The following is a 25,384-nucleotide window of genomic DNA, read 5'->3' on the forward strand; positions in this document are numbered from 1 at the left end:
AATACAATATGTATCCTGGTGTTTGATATTTTCAATAATTATCAGTATTTTTGCGTTTGTTATTATTAATCATAAAAATCTAGTTGCCAACTGTTTACTAACAATTATATTTATTTTTCTACTAATTTTTACAGTAATCATACAACGTTATTTAAATTATAAATTTAAAATTAAATTTTTAATCATTAATAAACTTAATTCATATAAAATGTTGAATAAAAAAATATAAAATAATTATAATTATAAAAGTTATAATAATAATATATTTTTCTTATGAATATAATGTAAATTTTGTTAAGCATAATATTATTTTTAATAAATTTAATTGTATTTTATTAAATATATTTTAATATATTTTTATTGAAACTATAAAATAATACTGGAAAATAATATTATATTTTATTTATATATTTTTCAATGTTATTATAAAAATAATTAATATAAAATTTTCAATTATAAGAATAATTATAAATTTCTATTAAATATATTTTATTTTATTATATATATACATATTGTATTTTACTAAAAATATTGCTAAAAATATGAAAAATATTGTATATTATTAAAAAAATATTGTATTTTATTAAATATGTAACATTATTTTACTCTATATTAAATTTTAATTAAATATTTTATTAAATGATATATTAACATAAAATATTATTGTTTAATTCCAAATTATTTTACATATAAAATTTATTTTTAATTATTGATCGTATAATATGTAATATCTTACTATAACTTATAATAACATAACTAAAATAAATATTTTTATAAACAAATAATAAACTAAATAAAATAAAATTTATAAAAATATAAGTTTTCATTGTTATGTTTTATTATTAATTTTTTATTTGAGATTTGGGCTCAGATATTAATAATGACATACATTTATCATATGATATTTACTTATACATTTTTTTCATATTTTTTTAATTATTAAATATATAATATATATATATATATATATATATATTTAAGCTGATTTATTTTTGGTTATTTTATCACTTATATATATATATATATGTTATTTATTATAAATTATATTACTATTGTATAATTGTAATATAATACTCTATTTGTAAATAAGTTAATTTTATATAAAAATATAACTGTAATAATATTTTTTTAAATTATTTATCTAATACTTTTACTTTTGACATTTGTCATCAAAGTTTTAACAAAAAAAAAAAATCTAATTTTAGTTATTTAAAACTATTGTTTATTTTAATTTATTTTTTTTGTCTATATATATAGTGATTGACATTGAATTAATTTGAATTAAACTTACATTTTATTTATATATTTATAATTATATTGAGTTATTTCTATATAACAATACATGAATATAAACACATCAATAAAATTATGCGATCCTTAAAATAAATAATTAACAAAAAACAAAGTAATTAATTATAAAATATTTTATATTAACATTTTTTGAATGTATTTATTGAAATCATATAATTTGCATATTAATAAATTGGGTTACTTTTTGAAAATTTGATTGAATTATTATTAATTTATTTTGTGTGTATAAAGTTTATAGTAGTCTAATTATATATATATAATCTTATATTACTGTATATAAAAGTTTTATTAAAAATATATATTATTAAAACAAATCGTGTAATTAATTAGAAATCTATTCAAAAATATTTAGTAGTAAACTATTTATTAGTTTGACATAATTTACTGTATTTTATTTTAATTATTTATAATTTATATATATATATATCAACATACAGTATGAATTGTTGACTTTATTGAAAAACTTTTTTAATTAAAAAAACTATACAATAATTTTTTTATTTATAATTTGTATTTTGAATAATCACTAAACACTATAATAGTAATTATGATAGTTAGTTGATTAGTTGATATATCTATATATATATCTATATATTTATAATAATGATAAATTAATTAGATAATTTTAATATATATTTAATATATTATATTGTGAACAATATAATTAGCTCAGTTATATTACAATAATGTGTGAAAATTGTGTATAAAATTATATTAATAAATTGTAATTATGATAGTTAGTTGATTAGTTGATATTATATATGATTTTATTGTATATTTAATAAATCAAATATATATATATATATATATAAATATTGTAAAATATATAACTAGTTTAGTTATATTACAATAATGTGCGCAAGTATAAAATTGTATTTTTTTATAAATATTTAATTTATTTTCAAAAAAATCAATTAATACAATGATTATCAGCTAAATATAAAATACACTAATGTTTTAGACATTTTTATTTGGCCATCAATAGTAATATTGCGCAAACGTATTAAATATTTAGATCTACTGTGCTATTAGTGTTGGCAAAAAAGAGAAATTTCTAGAAAGTTTCTAAAATAAATTTCTATCTATGGGATCACCATGATAATTTTTTCGATATATGTTTTTACAAGTTATAATTAAATATTAGTATAAATATATTATTATTAATTAAAGTAAAAATAAATAACTTTAATTAATTTAAATTTATATATATATAATAAAAAGATTTTTTTTAATTTATTATTTTTAATTTTAAAAAATTGATTATTATTAAATAATTATAATTATTTTACATTTAGTTTATTTTACATTTTGTTTCATTATTAGTATAGTATTACAATAGCTATAGTTATGGGGAACCCATAGTATAACAATAAAGTTAAATTTCGATAAGGAATTTATTTCTGAGAATTTTTTTAGAAACTTACTCACGAAAATTTATTAGAAATTTTCTATTTGCCCATCTCTATCTGGTATACATACTATTGATACATGTTATATATGATTATATAAAATACGGTATTTATTTATTAGTTTAATTTATTCTAACAGTCATTAAAAATTTATTTAAAAAACAAATAAAATTTGTCTAAAGTTAATAATAATATACATATATTTTTAATTAATTGTTTAATTGTAAAAAACTGAGTGTTTTATTAAGTTTACACAATTACTGGTACTATAATATTAAATAAGTATTATATTAATATTAATTAAGTATTAAATAATTTTAATGTTTAAAAAAACTCATAAAATGCTAAAATATATTAATATTACATTTGGTTTGAACAATAACTTTAAAACATTGAACTTAATCTTTACTGGTATAGTATTGACAACATATTTAATTGTAATATTGTTAACATTGATGTCAATTGTTTTTCCAATCAATTCAGATACTTATTTAATAAAAATATTTTCATTGTTTTATTTTATTGGATTACTAATATCCTATATTTATGTGAAAATAAATTCAAAAATAATTGATGAAATTAATTGTGAACTTGATGAATTATGTCGAAAATATAATAATAATAACCAAGATAATCAACTATCATATTTGTATATAATAATAACTAGTTTACTGTATCCTATGCTTATGTATTCAACATTTTATGATAATTATTTTAATCAAATATTTCAATCAACACTATCGCCAATATTATTCACTCATCATTCAATGTTTAGTGTCTACTATTCAATCAATTGGTTACACTATATTCAACTAACTATTTTGGAAACTATTACAAAATATTCAACAATTGTACAGAAAATGTCAAAACAATTGATTAGTTTTGATAAAATTCCGTCAATTTATTGCTGCCAACTAATTGAATGTATTGATAATTTTCAATTAGATCTTAAATGTATAAATAATAATTTTATTTATTTACAATATATTATTTATAAGATTTATATTTTTGCAATTATGATTAGTTTTACTGTAATTTATAATCATAAAAATTTTAATGTCAAAATTATTTATAGCTTATTTGTAATGATTTTGTTAGTAATTCCAATTAATGTTAAATTTTTTATTAATCATAAACTTAATTTAATAGACATTGCTATCAATAAACTTAAAAAACTTAATCATATGTAATGTATAATTTTTTGTTAATAAATTTTGTTTTCAGTATAACAATAATTATTATACAGGTATATGTAGTCAATAATATTTATGTAAAACTAAAGATATTTTATATTTATAAATTGTTAAATATGTTATCACTATTAAAAATATTGTATTATATTTATATATTTACTGTATATTTTTATTATAATGTTACTAATTAAATAATAAAATTTTATTTTTAATGTAAAAAAGTTTTTTTATAATAAATTATATATATATATATATAAATGTATGAAATAATATACTTATTGTTAAAAGTTTAAGCAAAATTCATTTAATACTATATATTATTATATAGATTAAAGTCTATTTTTATACCTTAATCAATTTTTTTAACTTATTATTGATTTATTAATTATTATAATTTAAAATAGTCATAATATTTTTATTAAACGAATTTTAAAAATTATTCATGTATTTAAAATTATGTATCATTAAAGAAAATTCCAAAATTAATAAACTTTTTAAAATATTTTACATATATATATATATTTAATTTTATTTAAAATCTTTTTTTTATTTGCATATAAAATTACTCTACAAAAAATATTTTATTTTATTTGAATAAAATTATTTTTTTTCTATATAAAAGTATATTTTCTAAATAAATACATTACATATTTTATTAACTATTAATTAAAAAGTAAAATATAAGATTTTTTTAAAAATTAACGCAAATATATATTAACGATTTTTTATATAATTTTTTACAATTAAAAAATATAATAACAATAGTTATCAAATTATTGTTTAATTAAGTTATTAAAAATAAATATCGATCTATAAATGTAATTGCAGTATATTATTTTGTTATTTTGTTTTCAATATAATTATTTTAATAATAAAATGTAAAATAATATTTTAACTTGTTATTGAATTAGATATTAAAAAATTATATATTATATAAACATTACATTTTAATTTAATTATTATTTAAAAAATAGTATTTCAACACGTGTTATTTATTAATGTTATTATTTATATGATTATTATAAATCTTATTTTTGTATTAATATTAATATCTATATCTATGAAATAAAGTCTAAATTATATATGAAAATACAAAAAAAAATATTTTATTTAATAAATATCTATTTTCTATTGTTATGTTAATTTTGACAAATAACAAGACTTAGTAGTTATACAATGTTTTTTATTATATAAATATATATTTAATATAATATATTAATAATATAAATATATAAGATATATAAGACTTATATTTAATTATTTTAAATGTTTATTTATTTATAGTATATAATATATAAATATCAAATATAATAAAAAGTAACAATGTACAGTATAAAAATTGATTGAAAATATTACATTTTAAAAATAAATTTTATTTTATTTATTTAGTATTACTTAAACTAATCTTATTATTAAAATTTTTAAACAAATAATTATCTTATTTATTTATTATATATATCTATATATAGCTTGAAATCATTGAATAATGTAAAAAATATTATATAAATTAAAAAATATTTTGTAATATTTATAAAATTAAATGAAAATAACATTTTAATATTTATTTTGGTATAGAAAAAATTATTTTTGTAAATTATTATTCTATTTATAAATATAACTTTTTTTTAATAATAATATATATAATTAAAATAAAAAGTTATATTTTAAATATCAAATATTTGTTAATCTAAATATATCATACAGTGATTTACAATGTCAATAATCATTTAGCAACATGTTTTATTTAATTAATTAATAAATTATAAATAGATTTCAATAAGCTATTATATTTGAATAACAAAAAGCCTAATAAAACAATAGTTATAACTTAGAAACAAATTAAAAAATCAATTATCAACTTATTTATTTAGTTAATACTTTAAAAATATTGTAATATCAATTAAATTTATTTAGTAAATATTACATGTATATATATATATATATAAACTGTTTATAAAATGCAAGTTTATTTTATTTTTTTTATAAAACTAGTAAATAATATTAAGTTAATATTATTTTTAATACAAGTAATTTACATATTTAAAATGATAAAATTAATTCAACTAATATTTGGTTTAAATAATAATTTTAAAACATTGAACTTAATATTTACTGGTATAGAACTGATAACATATATTGTATAAATAATGTTAACATTGATATCAATTGTTTTTCCGGTAAATTCAGATTATTATATAATTAAAATATTTTCATTAAAAAATTTTATTGCTATAATTATTTACTATATTTATCGTGAAATTAAATTCAAAAAAACCAGTTAAGAATGCTAGAAAGCATTTTTAGAAAAAAAACTTGAATAGCACTGAAACCATTAGTTTGTATAATTATAGCGGCTATATAGTAACATATAAAAATTTAAAAGCTGGTCAAATATACATAATTTAAGTATTGTTTTATAGTGTATCAAATGACTCGGTATGACAAAATAAATTCAACTTTAGTCATGTAGGGTATAAAATGATTCAGTATGACAAAATAAACAACTATAATCATTTTTTGCCACCATTTTTTGAAAAAATAAAATTATAATTTTTATCTATTATATCTTATTTTTATGCTCTATACAATTTTAAACGTTAAAAATTTTCAACTAAATTTTTTTACTTTGGCCGCCATTTTCTCTATGTTCCCGAAGAGATATTAAAATTTTAATACATATTTTTTATGCCTGTTTTGATGCTTTATTCAAATCTATACTTAAAAAATTTTACCCAAAATTTTTTTATCTTTGGCCGCCATTTTGTCTATGTTCCCGAAGAGTTATCAAAATTTTAATGAAACTTTTCAATACATTATTAGTAGTCCTCTAACTGAATCTGAAGTCAGAATTTCAAAATTCACAAAAAAATATGCGACACACACACAGACAGACTCAAAAAGCCATTATAGATTTCAGTAAACAAAACTTTTCAAGTTTTTTTTGAAAATTATTGATGAAATACATAGTGAATTGGATGATATGTATCTTAAATATAAAAATCACCCAGATAATACACCCGAGATATATTTATATAATAGCAACGTTGAAATTTCAGTCAATAATTATTTATTCAACAATTATAGATGATTATCTAAATAAAGTATATCAAACAAATTTTCAACACCCATTTTAAATTCAATTCAAATATAAATTATAAAATTATTTTAATAAACATTTGACATCAAAGTTTTAACAACAAAAAAAATATAATTGTAGTTATTTAAAACTATTGTTTATTTGAATTTAATTTAAAATTATTTTTTTTGTCTATATATTGACATTGAATTAATTTGAATTAAACTTACATTTTATTTATATATTTATAATTATATTGAGTTATTTCTAAATAACTATACATGAATATAATAAACACATCAATAAAACTATGCGATCCTTAAATTAAATAATTAACAAAAAAAACAGAGTAATTAATTATAAAATATTCTATATTAACATATTTTGAATGTATTTATTGTAATTTGCATATTAATAAATTGGTTTACTTTTGAATATTTGATTGAATTATTATTAATTTATTTTTTGTGTATAAAGTTTACAGTTGTCCATTATATACATATAATCTTATATTACTGTATATAACAAATTTAATAAAAATAAAATTGTGTAATTAATTAGAAATCTATTCAAAAATATTTAGTAAACTATTTGTAATTTACTGTATTTTATTTTAATTATATATATATATATATATATATATATATATATATATATATATATATATATATATATATATATATATATATATATATATATATATCTACATATGAATTGTTGACTTTATTGAAAAACTTTTTTTTTAATTAAAAAACTTTTTATATTAAATAAAAACTATACAGGATAGTTTTATTTATAATTTGTATATTATGGATAATCACTAAACTGTATAATTGTAATTATGATAGTTAGTTGATTAGTTGATATATCTATATATATCTATATATTTATAATAATGATAAATTAATTAGATAATTTTAATATATATTTAATATATTATATTGTGAACAATATAATTAGCTCAGTTATATTACAATAATGTGCGAAAATTGTGTATAAAATTATATTAATAAATTGTAATTATGATAGTTAGTTGATTAGTTGATATTATATATGATTTTATTATATATTTAATAAATCAAATATATATATATATATATATATTGTGAAATATATAACTAGTTTAGCTATATTACAATAATGTGCGCAAGTATAAAATTGTATTTTTATAAATGTTTATTTTATTTTCAAAATAAAAATCAATTAATACACTAATTATAAAATACATTAAATTTTTAGACATTTTTTATTTGCCCATCAATAGTAATATTGCGCAAACGTATTAAATATTTAGATCTATTATATATATATATATATACTATTGATAGATGTTATATATATATATGATAATATAAAATACGGTATTTATTTATTAGTTTAATTTATACTAACAGTCACTAAAAATTAATTTTAAAAAAAACATAATCAAAATTTGTCTAAAGTTAATAATAATAATATATATATATATATATATATATATATATATATTTTGATTAATTGTTTCTGAGTATTTTATTAAGTTTACACAATTATTAAATAATTTTTATATTTTTTAAAAAAACTGATAAAATGCTAAAATATATTAATATTACATTTGGTTTGAACAATAACTTTAAAACATTGAACTTAATATTTACTGGCATAGCATTGACAACATATTTAGTTGTAATATTGTTAACATTGATGTCAATTGTTTTTCCAATCAATTCAGATAATTATTTAATAAAAATATTTTCATTGTATTATTTTATTGGATTATTAATATCCTATATTTATGTGAAAATAAATTCAAAAATAATCGATGAAATCAATTTGGAACTTGATGAATTGTGTCAAAAATATAATAATAATAATAATAATAATAATAATAATCATCCAGATAATCAACTATCATATGTCTATATAATAATGACTAGTTTATTGTATCCAATGATTATGTATTCAACATTTTCGGATAATTTTCTAAATATAATATTTCAATCGGAAATTTCTACAATTTTATTTAAACATCATTTAATGTTTAGTGTCTACTATTCAATGAATTGGTTACACTATATTCAACTAAGAAATTTGGAATCGATTAGAAAATATTCAATAATATTACAGAAAATGTCGAAACAATTGAATAGTTTTGATAAAATACCGTCAATTTATTGCTGCCAACTAACTGATTGTATTGAAAATTTTCAATTAGATTTTAAATGTATAAATAATTATTTTATTTATTTACAATTAATTATTTATAAGATCTATATTTTATCAGTTATGATTAGTCTTGTATTAGTTTATAATCATAAAAATTTAAATGTCAAAATTATATATAGTTTATTTTCAATGCTTATTCTAGTATTTCCAATAGTTATTAGAGTTTTTATTAATCATAAATTTAATTTAATAAACATTGTTATCAATAAACTTAAATTACTTAATCATATGTAATATACAGTAATTTAAAAAAAATGTTATCAGTATAACAATAATTATTATACAGATATATATAATCAAAAATAATATTTATGTAATATTAAAGATAGTTTATATTTATAAATTGTTATCTATGTTATCATTATCACTATCACTATCACTATTTAAAAAAATATTTTATTATATATATATATATTTACTGTATGTATATTTTATTACGATACTAACAAAAAAATAAAATTTTATTTTTGATGTAAAAAAACTTTTTTTATTATAAATTATATATATATATATAATAATAATATACTATGTCTATTGTTAAAAATTAAAGCAAAATTTATATATTACTATATATATAATTTTATAGATCTAGTTTTAAGTCTATTTTATACTTTAATATATTTTTAACTTATTATTGATTTAAGTTTTTTTAATTTTAAAATATTCATAATATTTTTATTTTATTGATTATAATAACTATTTATGTATTAAAAAAATTATATATCAAGTCATTAAAAATAATACAAAATGAATAAACCTAAAAATATTTATTTAAAATCTTTTATTTGTATATGAATTTACTTTACTAAAAATATTTTATTTGAATAAAATTATTTTTTTTGTTTTTTATATAAAATTTTTTAATAATATTAACGCATGTATATATATATATTAACAATTGATTCTTATATATAATTTACTCATTTTTTACAATTAAAAAATATAATAACAATAGTTATCATATTATTGTGTAATTAAATTATTTTAAAAAATAAATGATAATCTATAAGTGTAATTACAATATATTATTTTGTTTTCAATATAATTATTTTAATAGTAAAATGTAAAATAATATTTTAACTTGTTTTTGAATTAGCTTTTAAAACATTATATTAATATTTTATATAAACATTACACTTTTAATTTTAATTAGTATTAAAAAATTATTTATATGATTATTATAAATCTTATTTATTTTTGTATTAATATTTATATCTATGAAATAGAGTCTAAAATTATATATGAAAATATAAAAAAAGTGTATTTTATTTAATAAATATTTATTTCTATTGTTATGTTAATTTTGACAAATAAAAAGACTCAGTAGTTAAACAATGTATTGTACTATATATTAACTAATTTGAAAGATTTATTTATTTATATTATACAATATATAAATGTATATTTATCAAATATACTAAAAAGTAACATAATATACAATATAAAAATTGATTGAAAATATTACAATTTAAGATTAAATTTTATTTTATTTATTTAGTTTAACTTTAAACTAATCTTATTATTAAAATTTTTAAACAAATAATTATTTTGTATTAAAATTCAATAACATATCTTTATTTATTTAGTATATTTCTCTTTATATTATAGCTTAAAATCATTGAATAATGTAAAAAAATATTTTATAAACTAAAAAAATATATATATTTAGTAATATCTAACTTAATAAAATAAAATGACATATTAATATTTATTTTTAGCATAGAAAAAATTATTTTTGTAAATTTTTAGTATATAAATATATATTGTTTAAATAAAAGTTACTGTATATTAATATAAATTTAAATAATATATATATCTATATATAATTTTTAAAAATGTATATTTACAATATCAAATATTTGTTGCTTGTTAATCTAAATATATCATACAGTGATTTACAATGTCAATAATTATTTAGCAACATGGACACATGTTTTATTTAATAAATAAATATATTTATATATTTCATTAGCAAAATAGCCTAATAAATCAATAACTTATAAGTTATAACTTATAAACAAATTAACAAATCACTTATCAACTTATCTATTTAGTTAATAGTTTAAATGTAATGTAATATATCAATAATATTTATTTAGTAATATACTGTATATATACTGTTGATAAAAGGTAAGTTTATTTTATTTTATTTTTTTACAAAACTTGTATATAATACTAAGTTAATGTTATTTTTTTATAAATAAAATTGTTTTAAGACTTGATTTGTTTCTATTCTAAAAATAAATTTAATTGATTTTATATTATATTATATATATATATAACAGGGTTGCTAAAGGGGGGTAGGGTAGGGTAAGAGCTCTTACCCCCCCCCCCTGAGATGGAGAAATTTTGGCTTTTACCCCCCCCCTGGCCTGAAGCCAAAAAGTTAGGGGGCCTCTTACAAACTATGTAAACCTTTTTCAACTATGTAAAATTTTATATTAAACAAAAAAAAAACAAATATTAAATTAGTTTTAATATAAATTTATAGGTTATGTATAGAAAATAAATAGATAACAATACTTAATTACATCAATTTAACATTATTTACATTAGTAGGGGCACTCCACAAGCTAAAAAATAAATTCCCACCAATTTTCAAAAAAATAATGATATTTTATTTAATTTTTTAGCTGTTTATAAAGGATAATATATATTTTATTTCTTATTAATAGTCGAAAACTAAAATTTTTAGCATAAATTTTAAAATAATTATATTTTAATATTTTAAAACTTTATATTAAAATGTGTTAGTTATGTGCTTTAAAAATAATAATTATGATATTAACTAAATATTACACAAATAGAGTTGGRGCATTCCACAAGGGAAAAAAGCTTCCTAATAAATTCCCACCATTTTTAAAAAAATGAAATATATTTTATTTTATTTTTTAGATCTTTATAAATAATAATATATATATTATTTCATATTAAAAGTAGAAAACAAATTTTTAGCATAAATTTTAAAATTATTATATTTTAATATTTTTAAACTTTATATTAAAATGTGTTAGTTATGGTTCAATATGATATAGTATATGTAGATATATTTTTTAATTAATTATTAAGAGCTAATTTATAATTATTTCTTACAATATTACTATTAAGACATAATTATAAATACAGTACTATATCATTGATTTAAAATTTTTAAAAAACTAATTAATTGTATTTTCAATTAATTATCATAATTAAAAAGTTATATATATTTATTCATTTCTTTATTTTTAAATTTTTGTAAAAATGAATATTAATTTTAGAAAACATTGAGTATTGAGAAATTAAGTTTGGAATATTTTTAGTAGTTAATTTATAGATAATTTAGTGAAAACTTATTGAGAATTTATAGGGAATTAATAGGGAATTAATGGGAATATAGTGGGAATTTATAGGGAATTTAGTGGAATTTTAGTGAAAATTTATTGGGAATTTAATGGGAATTTAGTGGGAATTTAGTGGGAATTTATTGGGAATTTATTGGGAATTTACTCAAATTTGGCAAAAATTGTCGTTTAAAAATGCAATAAAAATGTTCACCCCACCCTATACCCCCCTAGCTTTTTCGAGATTTTTGCCATTTTACCCTACCCTATACCCCCCCCCTGAAATCGAAAACCTTTAGCAACCCTGATATATAATATATCTTTTATATACAGTATATACTGTTTATATATATATAATAAAGTAATATTATAGTACACAAAATGTAAATATAATTAGTGGATAAAAATCAATTATACAATACTTTATTTGATAATACTTATAATAGTTTAGTAAAAATGTTTTGTATGTTTTGTTTTATAATTAGATTAATTAATAATAGTTAATATAATATAATTTTTTAAAATTAAAATTATGGTGTTTGTAATTAAAATGGGAAAATTTATTTTCTACTATTTTTATTTTATTTATATTAAAAAAATAATATATTTAGACATGTACAATTTTGGCTGATTAAAGTCAACAAGTATCTAAACAAGTAATTAAAATATACTTATTTTTAAAACAATATATATATATATATATATATATAAATTATTCATGAAAAAATTTAATTTTGACAAAATAAATAGCTAATAAAATGTAAATTTTAATTTTAAATATAATAAATATTTTTATTAAAAATATCAAAATAATTTAAATACAATTCTAGTTTAAATAATTATTAGAAAACACTAATAATTAAACATTTACTAAAATAGATTTGATAGTATATCACAAAAAAATAATAATAACAATATTATTAATATTAAATTGGATTAAACTAAAAGTACAGTATAAGCAAAAGTTATAGAGAAAAATAAAAAAATAAAATAAAATATATTAATAAAAGTCATATAAAGCATATAATTTATATAATATAAACTGAATATATAATCTCTAAAAAATTTCAAACAAATATTTTGATTTTATTTATTTAATTTGCTAAGCTTAGTGGAAATAAAAGTTTATAAAACTGTAAATAATTGATAAATGTTAGTTGACTTTAATAATAATAATGTAATTTTAAAAAAATATATATATAATTATCATCAAAAAAATATTTTGTTGAAATTAGAAATCTAATAAAACTTGTATATTTTTTAAATGTACTAATATAATATAAATAATTATTAGGAAAAATAACTATAAAATAAAATAAGAAAAATAATAATAATTATATATTTTCTACAGTATTTATTAGTAAATTTAAGTAAAATCTAATTATATTGTAATTATATGTAAAAATTAACTATATAGTATTTTGTTAATAATATTAATAATTAATAATAGTTTAATTATAAAAATTGTGCTCATTTTCTCTATTAGATTAATATTCAAGTACAATTTATATATATACAGTATATTAATATATATACAGTTTATTATATATAAATTTAATTTTTAATGAATTTAATATTTTAATTTTTAATGAATTCAATATTTTAATTTTTAATGAATTCAATATTTTAATTTTAAATAAATTAATTCTATATTAACTAACTAAATATTTTCACTAAAACAATTTATTTTCTAAAAAATATAAATAAATTAATTTTATTTTAAAAATTTTGACCTTGACACCAAAATATTTAAATATTATAATAAATATATATATATATATATTTAATTTTAATATATTATTCATTTTATTACATATTTAACATTTTTTGTACAATAAAATATCTAAAATTAATTTTACAATTATCTGCTATTAGATTATTGAATTGAATTATATATATATATATATATTAAAATTACTTGTTATTAACAATATTTTATTTTATTGTTACATTTTAATACTATTTAAATCATTGTAATATAAATTTAATTATTAGATTATTATGTTTCTCATAAATATAATTAACTTTTTGAAATATGATTTTTGCAAACATTTAACATAATTTAACATAACATTAAACATTTTTATAATAATATCCATTTTTCTGTACATAATTTTATCTAAATTAAAAAACCTAAAAATTACTAAATTCTTTAAATTCATTATTTAAAAATATTTTATTAATAAATATTATTATTTTTCATAACAATATAATACAGTGTTTGAATATTATATATATATATAGTGTATATATAAGTTATTATATATATTATATTAGTAAAGTAAATGCATTTATTTTGAATTTTGAATTAAAATAATTATAATAACATGAAAGATTTAGACTTAATATTAAAAAAAATTTTTTTTTAATATTTTTATGCTTTAAGATTTAATATATATCTATAGATTATTTTTAATTGTCTAAATTATGTGTCACATGTAATGTTTTTATTTGCCAATAAATTAAATATAATGACTAATAATGTAAAATTATTTATACAATTATTTTTACAATGTTTTAGGTAATAATTATTATGTTTGGAAAAAATACAAAATATATTTATTTTGATTACTTTATTTGAATGTTAATAAAAAAATGTTATTATATATATATAAATATATATGCCGGTAGTATATACAGTATATATAATATCTAAAATAATAAAATTTATTCAATAAACATTTTGTTTAAATAATAATAATAATAATAATTATATACAAAATATTATATTTACAGGAATAGCACTTTCAAAATAGCGGTATCAATAATGTTAACATTGATGTTAATTATTATATTACATTAAAATTAAATCATAATATAATTAAAAAATATTTACATTAATAACTATCATTATATAAATTATTTCTTATATTTATGTCAAATTAGATTCAAAACAAAATAAATTATAAATAAAACTAATAGTGAACTAAAATTATATGTCCATTACATAAATCATAAAATTCATATTATGACCTTGATTATCTTATAATTATCTATACAATAAGTCTAGATGATTATCTAAATTACAAAAATTTCAAATAAAAATTAACATTAATTTTGTTTACACATTACAAATTAATTTTAATTGGCTAATCTATTTGCAAATAATGTACTTGGATATTTTTTTCTCTAAAAATATAAACAAATATTTTAATATTGTTAAAAAATAAAAATTTAATAATATATTTTAATTTATGAATAAACAATAAACTGCACTATAATTTTCTATTTAATTAAAATTATAAGATAATATTGCAACATAGATTTAAATAGTTTTTATTAAATTAAATAATTTAAAAATAAATTATTTTACTAAATAAAACCATGTAATTATTATTTGAAATTACAAATTTAGTTTATATAAAATTTACTGCAATATTGTTTAATATACATGTACAGTAATATTTAATTATATAAAACAATTAACTTTAATAATAAATATTTTACATGTTTAAAAATAAACTAACCTAATTTTGTTTAATATATATAAGTTAATAATAGTTATTAATATTGATTTTATTATATCATTATTTTGTTTTAAATATAGCATTAAATATTTTATTTATATGACAAACAAGTAAAATACATTAAACTAGAATTTATTATAAGCTTATATACTAAATATACTGTATATAACAGTATATAACAGTATATCAATATCTAAATAATAACTAAATACTTGAAAATAAATACAATATATTTGAAAAAAAACATTTCATATTATATCACATTATTATAAAAAATATCGTTTTTAATATTAAATTTATTTTATTTTTTTTAAATATGTTTAATATGAATGCAACAAAAAAAATATAGACGTTTTTTTATTATTTATATTGTTTTACTTGCAAAAAAAATAATTAAAAACTAATACTCACATCATTTGTTTTAAATATTTTTTTACATTATTATTATCGTAATAAATTGTTAAACATTTTTTTTATTATCTTTCTAATAGCAATTATGTTTAATCTAACAAAAAATACTATATATATAAAGTACAATAAAATAAAATACTTAAAACATTGAAATAAAGTTACAGTACAATTAATCTATCAGTTTTTTTTAACGTTACCATGGTCAATAATCTTTATATATATAAAATAGTTAATATTGCGCCATAATTATTATCATTATAATAATATGTGGGAGCAATAATGATATTGCATTTAACGTATTATTATTATTATTATTATTATTAATACTGTATAATACATTTACAGTAATATGAATCATTGTACCAAAAATATGTGCTTGATTATACTAAATAGATTTTATATAAAATTATTTATTTATAAAAAAAATGTAAAAGTGTAATTATTAGTTATTTATACAATAAATACATATCTATATAATTTAGCCAACTATTATTTTTTTTTGAAAATCAACTTTAAATTATTATTATTATTATTTTATTTAACTATTATTTTTATAGTTTTATATGTATAAAGAAATTATTATTTATTTAATTAATTATTATATTATTATTTAAATGACGATTACGTTTGAAATGTTTTATAAACTTAATAATAATAATTATTATTATTATTGAAAATAATAGTCAACTAAAATTAAAGTTGTAATCAAAATTTTAGTGTTAAGTTAATATTTTTTTCAAAAAAAAAACAATAATTTGATATTTATTTATAAAATAAAATTAAAATAAATTATGTTTTAATTAACAATCTATGGATAAGATTAAAATTGACAACAATTTTCAATCAACAACAACAACAACAAAAGTTTCTCAACAAAAACAACAACCAATTAGTTATTATTCACCGAAACATTTGAACGGTTGGTTCGGCGGTACTGATCATACAGTTGGTCCCGATATCATCGGTATTATTGATATGCAGCTGAAAAACTTGGATGAATTTGACGCCAGTCTTAGACAATCATCGACAACAACAACAACAACAACAGCAGTAGTTGTTGTCGACGACAACAATGTCGAAGAGTTGACCGAAAAATTGAGTGCAACTGAACGGGAAAGGGATGTCAATAGGGATAGACTGAGGGAACTGGAGTCTAGATTAGCCGACTGTGAGAAAGAGCTTCGGGAAGTCAAACGTATTAACGATTGGCAGGAAAATTGTATCGAAACTAATGAGTCGGAGATTCAAAGACTACGGGAGTGTCTGAATGTTACCGAAATGCGAGTCCAGGAGACCATCGAAATATCGGAAGTAAGTTATTGTAAAAATTGTATTTTTTGTTATTATTATTATTATTTTGTCGGTACACCTATTGTTTAGGGAAGTAGTCTATTATATTATACATTATATAATATATATATATATATATATATATATATATTAGTTATTAAATATTAGATATTATATATCTATAATAAATAAATCAATATATATTTTTTGTGTATGTATTTAGTTTAAATGGTTTTACTTTTTTTTGTTTAACATTTGTTTCACACAACAAAAATAATAATAAATAAATATTTTTAGTATTTTTATCAATCAAATACAATCAACTAAATCAACTAAATATCTATATATTTTTATTTGTATTTGCAATCAATTTGTAAATATTTAAAAAATCAATAATTATTTGTTTAGTTAGTTAGTTTATATTTAGATTATGATAGATTATTTATTTATTTATTTAGTAATCTAACTTTGTATATTTTATATTATAATAATAACAATCAAATTTTAGGTGTAAAAATAATATTATTAACAAAAAAAATGTTATAATTTAATATATCTAATTGTTATTAATATTAGTTTTAAGTAATACTACCAATATTATGTTATCTTTAAATTAATTACATAAATTTAAATATGATTTTTATTTTCAATATACATAAGTTAATAAAAGTTATTATAATAATAATAATTGTTATTATAATAATTTATTATAATAATGTACTTGAATAAATATATAGTACTGTATATATATATATATATATATATAAGAAGGCGGTCAATCGATCTTGAGCGGCGTATTTTTTGAATAACTTTTAAACGGTTAGAGATAATTTAATTCTGTAAAATACATTTAAGAATATCATATCGACCACACTTAATATACACACAATCACAAAACTAGGATGACCAGATATACAAAATATCGGGACCAATGAAAGACACTATGCTACAGGTCAAACTACAACAGACTAATTTTTTATGACAATGTAAATTTGTAGTCAAGAAATAATAGTTTAATATAAAAAAGAATCATCAAAATGGGATTGGTACTTTTATTTTTATACCTTGTTAAATTTGTCATAAATCACATTGTATAAAATTGTCTAAAATAAAATTGACGTTATTTGTAAATATTATATACTTATTAAATGAAGATTTTCATGTTATCACTAAATCTAAAAACAAAATTTTAATATGTCGACTAGTTTTCGAAATAATCGACTTTGAATATAAATTATAATATCAAATTACAATAGTGTAATTTATATTGAAAGTCGATTATTTCGAAAACTAGTCGACATAATAAAATTTTGTTTTTAGAAATAATAATATAATTGAAAATTTAATTTTCTAAATATATAATAGTCATAAATAACGTCAATTTTATTTTAGACAATTTTATACAATGTGATTTATGACAAATTTAACAAGGTATAAAAATAAAAGTATCAATCCGATTTTGATGATTCTTTTTTTATATTAAACTATTATTTCTTGACTACAAATTTACATTGTCATAAAAAATTAGTCTGTTATAGTTTGACCTGTAGCATAGTGTCTTGCGTTGGTCCCGATATTTTGTATATCTGGTCATCCTAGTTTTGTGATTTCGTGTATATTAAGTGTGGTCGATATGATATTCTTAAATGTATTTTACAGAATTAAATTATGTCTTACCGTTCAAAAGTTATTCAAAAAATACGCCGCTCAAGATCGATTGACCGCCTTCTTATATATATATAGGTACAAATGTATGTGGGTGTAAACTTAATTAATATATTATAATAATGCACATGTATATTAATGTTAATATTAATGTACTGTATTGTATCAATTATACAGTACAATTAGTATAATACAGTATATTTCTAACAGTTGATACAATAATACAGTATAATACCATATATATTATAGTATAAATAATTTATAGTAGATAACAACAATATAAATATATTAAACTTTATTAAAGAAATATAATAATGTATTAGTCATTAATTTAAAAAAAAAATATATTCAAGTTTTAATATTTGTTCAATAGTTAACTATTACTTATTAGAAACACAACAACAACAAAAACTACAACAAAAAACTTTTGCGCAGTCAGTAGGATTCGAACCTACGCGGGCAGAGCCCAATAGATTTCTAGTCTATCGCCTTAACCACTCGGCCACAACTGCTTAAGTTATAAATAAATTGGTTAAAATTGTTGTGAAAAGTTAAAATTGCAAATCTCAAAAAAATAAATCAATTTATATTAATATTAAAACTATGTATCAATATATATATATATAATTTTAGTAGTAATAAATTTTATTAATAGTAGATAACAACGATAATAATAATAATAATAATAAAATGCTATAATAAGCAACAAAAAATAAAATGCTTAGTATATGTTTTGTTATCAAACTATATAATAAAATAATAAAAGTAAAAGTTTTTATAGAAATATTTTAGTTAATAATTTATTACAATTTTATTATAATTTAATACATAATAATAATATTTTTATTAAATAAATATTTAAATAACTATTTTTTTAGAAACATAGATACACTAATGTCAAAATAATCACAAAAAATATTATAACATTTATTATAACTCATGTTAACAACTACAAAAAATTATCAAGGTTAAAACTGTTTCACTTTATCTATCCTCCTATTAATATATTGTTACACATTTTTATAATTATATGATCATTTTTTAAAAAAATAAAATCAATATAATAAAGTTACAAAATTAATATATAAAAAATAAGTATTAAATTTTTTAAAAAACAAAAATCTTATCGCAGTTGGTAGGATTCGAACCTACGCGGGCAGAGCCCAATAGATTTCGAGTCTATCGCCTTAACCACTCGGCCACAACTGCTTGATTAATTACTAGCAATTATCATATATAGCGAGTTTTTATATTTTTAAAAATATATTTTTAAAAAAAATTATTTTAACTTTGATATTAATATATAGTAATAAAAAATTTTTTATCTTAAAATCGCAGTTTTCCAAAAACATAGAAATCAGAAAATATTTTTAATCTATTATTCAAATACATGTATATTGTTTGATAATATTATAGTTTTTTTATTGATTAGTTATTAACTTAGTCATCAAATTTTTATCTAATATTTCTAGTGTGTGTGTGTGTGTGTATGTACTGTGTGTGTGTGTGTGTGTGTGTGTGTGTGTGTGTGTGTGTGTGTGTGTGTGTGTGTGTGTGTGTGTGTGTGTGTGTGTGTGTGTGTGTGTGTGTGTGTGTGTGTGTGTGTGTGTGTGTGTGTATGTATGTGTGTGTATGTATGTGTGTGTATGTTTTTTGTATGTATGTGTGTGTATATACGTGTGTGTATGTATGTGTGTGTGTGTGTGTTAGAGGGTATTAATTGATTGATAAATACTACTAGTAATTTTATAATTAATCTATAAAACTATTTTATTGTTATTTATAGATTAAAGTATAGATTTAAAAACTAAATTAAAATTAGTAATTAAATACATTATTTTAAACATTATTTTAATTAATTACTTTTTTAATAGGAAATTATTGTCGATTTGACTGCCAAACTAAAGATAACCACCGATGAACTAGCAGTATATAAATGTCAGACATTGTCGGGTACTGTTTCAGGACCTACCGGTGCTGACAAAGCTAACAATGTTGAACAACAACAGCAACACTATATCAAACATAACCTAACAAAAGGTGGTCTACCTCATCATCATCAGAGTAGGCTAGCTAAGCATATGGGAGGGGTGGCCAGGGCTTTAAGTCCATCGAGGACACCATCGTTTTACGTTGAGCTCAATGACAGTAGCAGCAGCACCGGTAGCCAAATCAATAATAGTGGAAATCATAGTAGTGATTACAATAAATGCAACAACAAAACAACCGATTATTATCTTAATAATAGTAAACTAAAGCTAAAAGTTTTGACCACCGAAATGGATAACCTGTGCAAACAGTTTACAGTATCGGCTATCCGACAATTGTGGCCACAAAAGGGAACGTCGGGGGTCTCGGTTAGTATTGTCGACACACTGGCCGACAAGTTAGCCAACAAATTGAACGACAAGTTTGGCCGCCAGTGGAACTGTTGGCTTATGTCGGCTAATAGTAGTAGTGGTAGTAGTAGTGGTATACATACCGGTTCGCTGAACTACCAGTGCGGTACATATATGTTATGCTCGTTGAATAAGTGCTGGCATTTAGTAATATTTAAAAATCAAACGATTAATAATAGTTATACTAATTTGTTAAATAATAATAATAGTAATCAAGATAATAGTAATATTGATAATCTAGTTAATAATAATAATAATAATATTGATGACAATGATATTACTAGTGTGCCAGCTCATGGAGATTATAATAACGAGGTAAGTTTATTTTTTAATTTTTTAAATAAAAAATTAAAATAATATTTATACATAATTTATAAATTTATTTACTCAACAAAATTATTAAACTATTAATAATAATAATTTTTACAATAATATGATTGACTAATTAAATAGTAGATTAAAAATTTTAATAATAAAATTAAATCCAAATAAAATCATAATATTTATTGATAAAAATTTACTTATAAGTTAACTCTGATAAGTATTTTAATCAATTTCAATTATGATATATTAATTAAAATAAAAAAACATCAAATATATTGAACATTTTATTGTTTACAGTTTTGAAAAATTAAAAATACTTTGAAACATATTTTTATTAAATTATTCATCAATAATTAACAAATATTTTTATTATTGTTACAATAAAACTAAACTGATACAGATAAGTTATTTAAAGTAATAGTATTAATAATTATAGTAATAATAATAATAAGTTAAAATTTTTAAAGATAAAAATAAGAGAGTATTTATACTTTAGTATTCATATTGTAAATTATTTATACACTTTTTTTTTGTATAAAACAAATAAAAATATTTAAATAATTTAATTATTTTATATACAGTATATATATACATATATATATATATATATATATATATAATATTTACACGTTTTAGTTAATTAAAATTATTATATTTTAATATTATTAATAATAAAGATATTTTTAGAAATAGAAATAAACTGAATTTAATTATAAAATATTATAATCTATTTACATTATATGAAATTTTTAAAAAAATTAATAAATAAGTTATAATAATATTATTTTAAAAAAACTATTTATATGATATTTTTGTTTGATAATTAAAATTATTATTATAAACTAAAATAATAATACTGTAGTATTAGTACATAAGTAAAAAAATATTAAATATAAAAAGTTTTTTTTAAAGTTTCATATTATTTTTTTTATTATTAAAAAAATTTAAATCCAATTTATTTTGTTTACAACAGTTTGTGGCAACCATTGGTGAAACACCATCACCACAACCACCACCACCACCAACAACAACAACAGTTAGTCAACAATTAACAACAACTATAGAACCGGTAGTTAGTAGTGCCGACACCACCGATCCCACAGCTGTCCGTATATTCAAACGTAGTGTCAATCTTGAGGCACCTATTGAACGAATGATCATCAATATAGCATTGGATGCCATTAGTAGTCAACAACAACAACAGCACCTACAGGTGCTGATGATGGCAGACAATACTGATAGTAGTAGCAGTAGTGGTGACCTAAATAGTAGTCTAAACCTATACCAAACAGTTAGCGTCCAAATACGTGACCAGATTTGTTCAAAATATAATAGCCAATGGTTTGTATCGGTTGGCGGTACCCACAACTACTCGACCTCCTGGGCATTGGCCAGGAGTCGCAAGTTTTTGCTGTTTGAGGTGTCAAATGTCAAGTTTACTGTTGCCGAAGTTGGCTTCGGCTGGTTATGGTAACTGTGCTTCAAAAAAACAAACAATATTATTTATTTTTTTTTTTTTTAAATTATATTAGTTTTATTCATTAAAAATTAATTACATAATAATTTTTAAAATGATTTTTTATATATTTATTAAAGATTAGTTATTAAATTATATAAAAATAAATATATATATATTTTGTCAATTAATAATTTTTTTATACATTATATAATTATAAATACATATTTACTTAATAATATTGAACATCAAATGTTTTATTTATTTATTTACTTATCATATTTACTAAATTACTAATTAATTATAATAATAAAAATTTTTATAATAATAAAAAATATATATTTAATTAATATTATATATTATGTGTTTCATATTAATTATATCTAACAGTATCCTGAATCCAATCGACTAGTTTAGATACCCGTGCAAAATACATATAATTACCGCTAGACTTATTCAGACATTGGTTGCCATCGATGGATATGGCTATACCGATAAGTACTGCCCGACCACTATCTCTACCATTGCCATCAGTTATGTACTGAACCAATGGTCCGCCAGAGTCGCCCTATAAATATATTTTTTTAAAAATTACATACAAATAATTATAATAAATACAAATAATAAAAAAAACTGTATGTACCGCACAACTACCGGCACCAACATTTTCCGGATATCTAGAAGCTAGTATAACACCATCATAGAGTGAATACATATACTCAAATCTAGTCCAACCGGCCCGTAGTACGGGTCCCTGATTATCAACACCGACATCAATCTTACCGAAACCGGCCATCAGTGCCCACTCGTCATTGTCGACATTGGTGTTGATAACAATGTTTTTGTTGTTGTTGTTGGTGTTGTCGGGCAAACAAATACCGTTAATCGTTGGATACGTACGAAACTTATCGGTTATTTCACTTAATTTTGTATCTAATTTCAGTAGAGCCACATCGTATCTCAATTTTTTTAATCCCTTTTGGTTGGCCCTATATTTGGGATGTATGAACCACTTGTCTACACCGTATGTATGGCTATTATCATTCAGATCCTGAACCAAGCGTACAGTTGACTTGAAATTTTGTCTTTTAATTAAATAATCAAAGAAAATTATTGTTAAAAAAATAATAATATTTTAGAATAATAATTTTTTTAGTAATATTTAATAAAAATAAAATATATTAATTTAAATATTTTTTTAAACAAAATAAACAATTAGTTTTTTTAAAAAAATAAATACCGGAAACAATGGGCTGCAGTTAATATCCATTGTTTATTTAGTATAACACCAGTACATGAAACACTATTGAATGAAAAAAAAACAAACAAATAAAACAAAAATATATATATAAATAATTATCATTAATCACTATTTTGTTTAAAAAAATAATAATTATTATATAAAAATATTTGATTAGCAATTTTTTTGTTGCTATAAATCTATTTATCTATTTATATACAATTACTATTTAATTGGTATGAATTTCCATATAAGATATTTAACACTTTTCAAATAGACAATCCATGGCCAATCTCCCTGTGCTGGGATCAGTCCGTTTTGAATTTTAGCCGACATATGATTGTTGTTGTTGACCGATAGTGTCGACCGATATTTGTATGACTGCCGTCCGATACCACACTTGTCTAGTGTTACGTTCGGGTAGTGTCTGATGATAGGTGAGGACAAACTTACCGTCACTAACATTGTTAACACTATAATAATAATAAATATTATTTTGAAAAAAAATTAATTATATTTTTAAGTTTTAATTATTAAATTATTAGATTATTAGTTTTTTTTGTATATAAAATAGTACACATACTTAATAAATTAATAAATAATATTTTAATATTT

General features: G+C 17.8%; 2 protein-coding genes and 2 non-coding genes across 4 annotated transcripts; 1 reads left to right on the forward strand and 3 right to left on the reverse strand.

The window, feature by feature from the left end:
* Positions 1–17,205: 17,205 nt before the first annotated feature.
* Positions 17,206–23,547, forward strand: LOC128954425 (uncharacterized). Its single transcript, XM_054300004.1, has 3 exons — positions 17,206–17,706; positions 21,225–21,896; positions 23,047–23,547. The coding sequence occupies exons 1-3, from the start codon at positions 17,206–17,208 to the stop codon at positions 23,545–23,547; spliced, it is 1,674 nt and encodes a 557-aa protein (XP_054155979.1).
* Positions 19,781–19,862, reverse strand: Trnas-aga (transfer RNA serine (anticodon AGA)). Its single transcript has one exon. It is a non-coding gene; the product is annotated as a tRNA-Ser (tRNA).
* Trnas-cga (transfer RNA serine (anticodon CGA)) lies at positions 20,478–20,559 on the reverse strand. The gene has a single exon. It is a non-coding gene; the product is annotated as a tRNA-Ser (tRNA).
* Positions 23,548–23,902: 355 nt separating the features above from the next.
* On the reverse strand, positions 23,903–25,234 carry LOC128954426 (chymotrypsinogen A-like). The gene is made up of 4 exons (XM_054300005.1): positions 24,996–25,234; positions 24,770–24,832; positions 24,173–24,614; positions 23,903–24,097 (listed from the first exon to the last, which is right to left on the reverse strand). The coding sequence occupies exons 1-4, from the start codon at positions 25,232–25,234 to the stop codon at positions 23,903–23,905; spliced, it is 939 nt and encodes a 312-aa protein (XP_054155980.1).
* Positions 25,235–25,384: the final 150 nt, after the last annotated feature.

This window comes from Oppia nitens, unplaced genomic scaffold (assembly GCF_028296485.1).
Source record: "Oppia nitens isolate AA-2021 unplaced genomic scaffold, nextdenovo-longstitch-racon4-pilon3 scaffold27_pilon_pilon_pilon, whole genome shotgun sequence".
NCBI lineage: Eukaryota > Metazoa > Arthropoda > Arachnida > Sarcoptiformes > Oppiidae > Oppia > Oppia nitens.

Bases quoted from the DNA above. Each gene is read 5' to 3' on its own strand.
- LOC128954425 (XM_054300004.1), top strand. From the start codon at position 17,206: ATGGATAAGATTAAAATTGACAACAATTTTCAATCAACAACAACAACA. The intron at 17,707-21,224 runs GTAAGTTATTGT...CTTTTTTAATAG, and splicing joins AGACCATCGAAATATCGGAA to GAAATTATTGTCGATTTGAC. The intron at 21,897-23,046 runs GTAATATTTAAA...TGTTTACAACAG, and splicing joins TGAATAAGTGCTGGCATTTA to TTTGTGGCAACCATTGGTGA.
- LOC128954426 (XM_054300005.1), bottom strand. From the start codon at position 25,234: ATGTTAGTGACGGTAAGTTTGTCCTCACCTATCATCAGACACTACCCG. The intron at 24,833-24,995 runs GTAATTGTATAT...TTCATTCAATAG, and splicing joins AAATTCATACCAATTAAATA to TGTTTCATGTACTGGTGTTA. The intron at 24,615-24,769 runs GTATTTATTTTT...TTTAATTAAAAG, and splicing joins ACTGCAGCCCATTGTTTCCG to ACAAAATTTCAAGTCAACTG.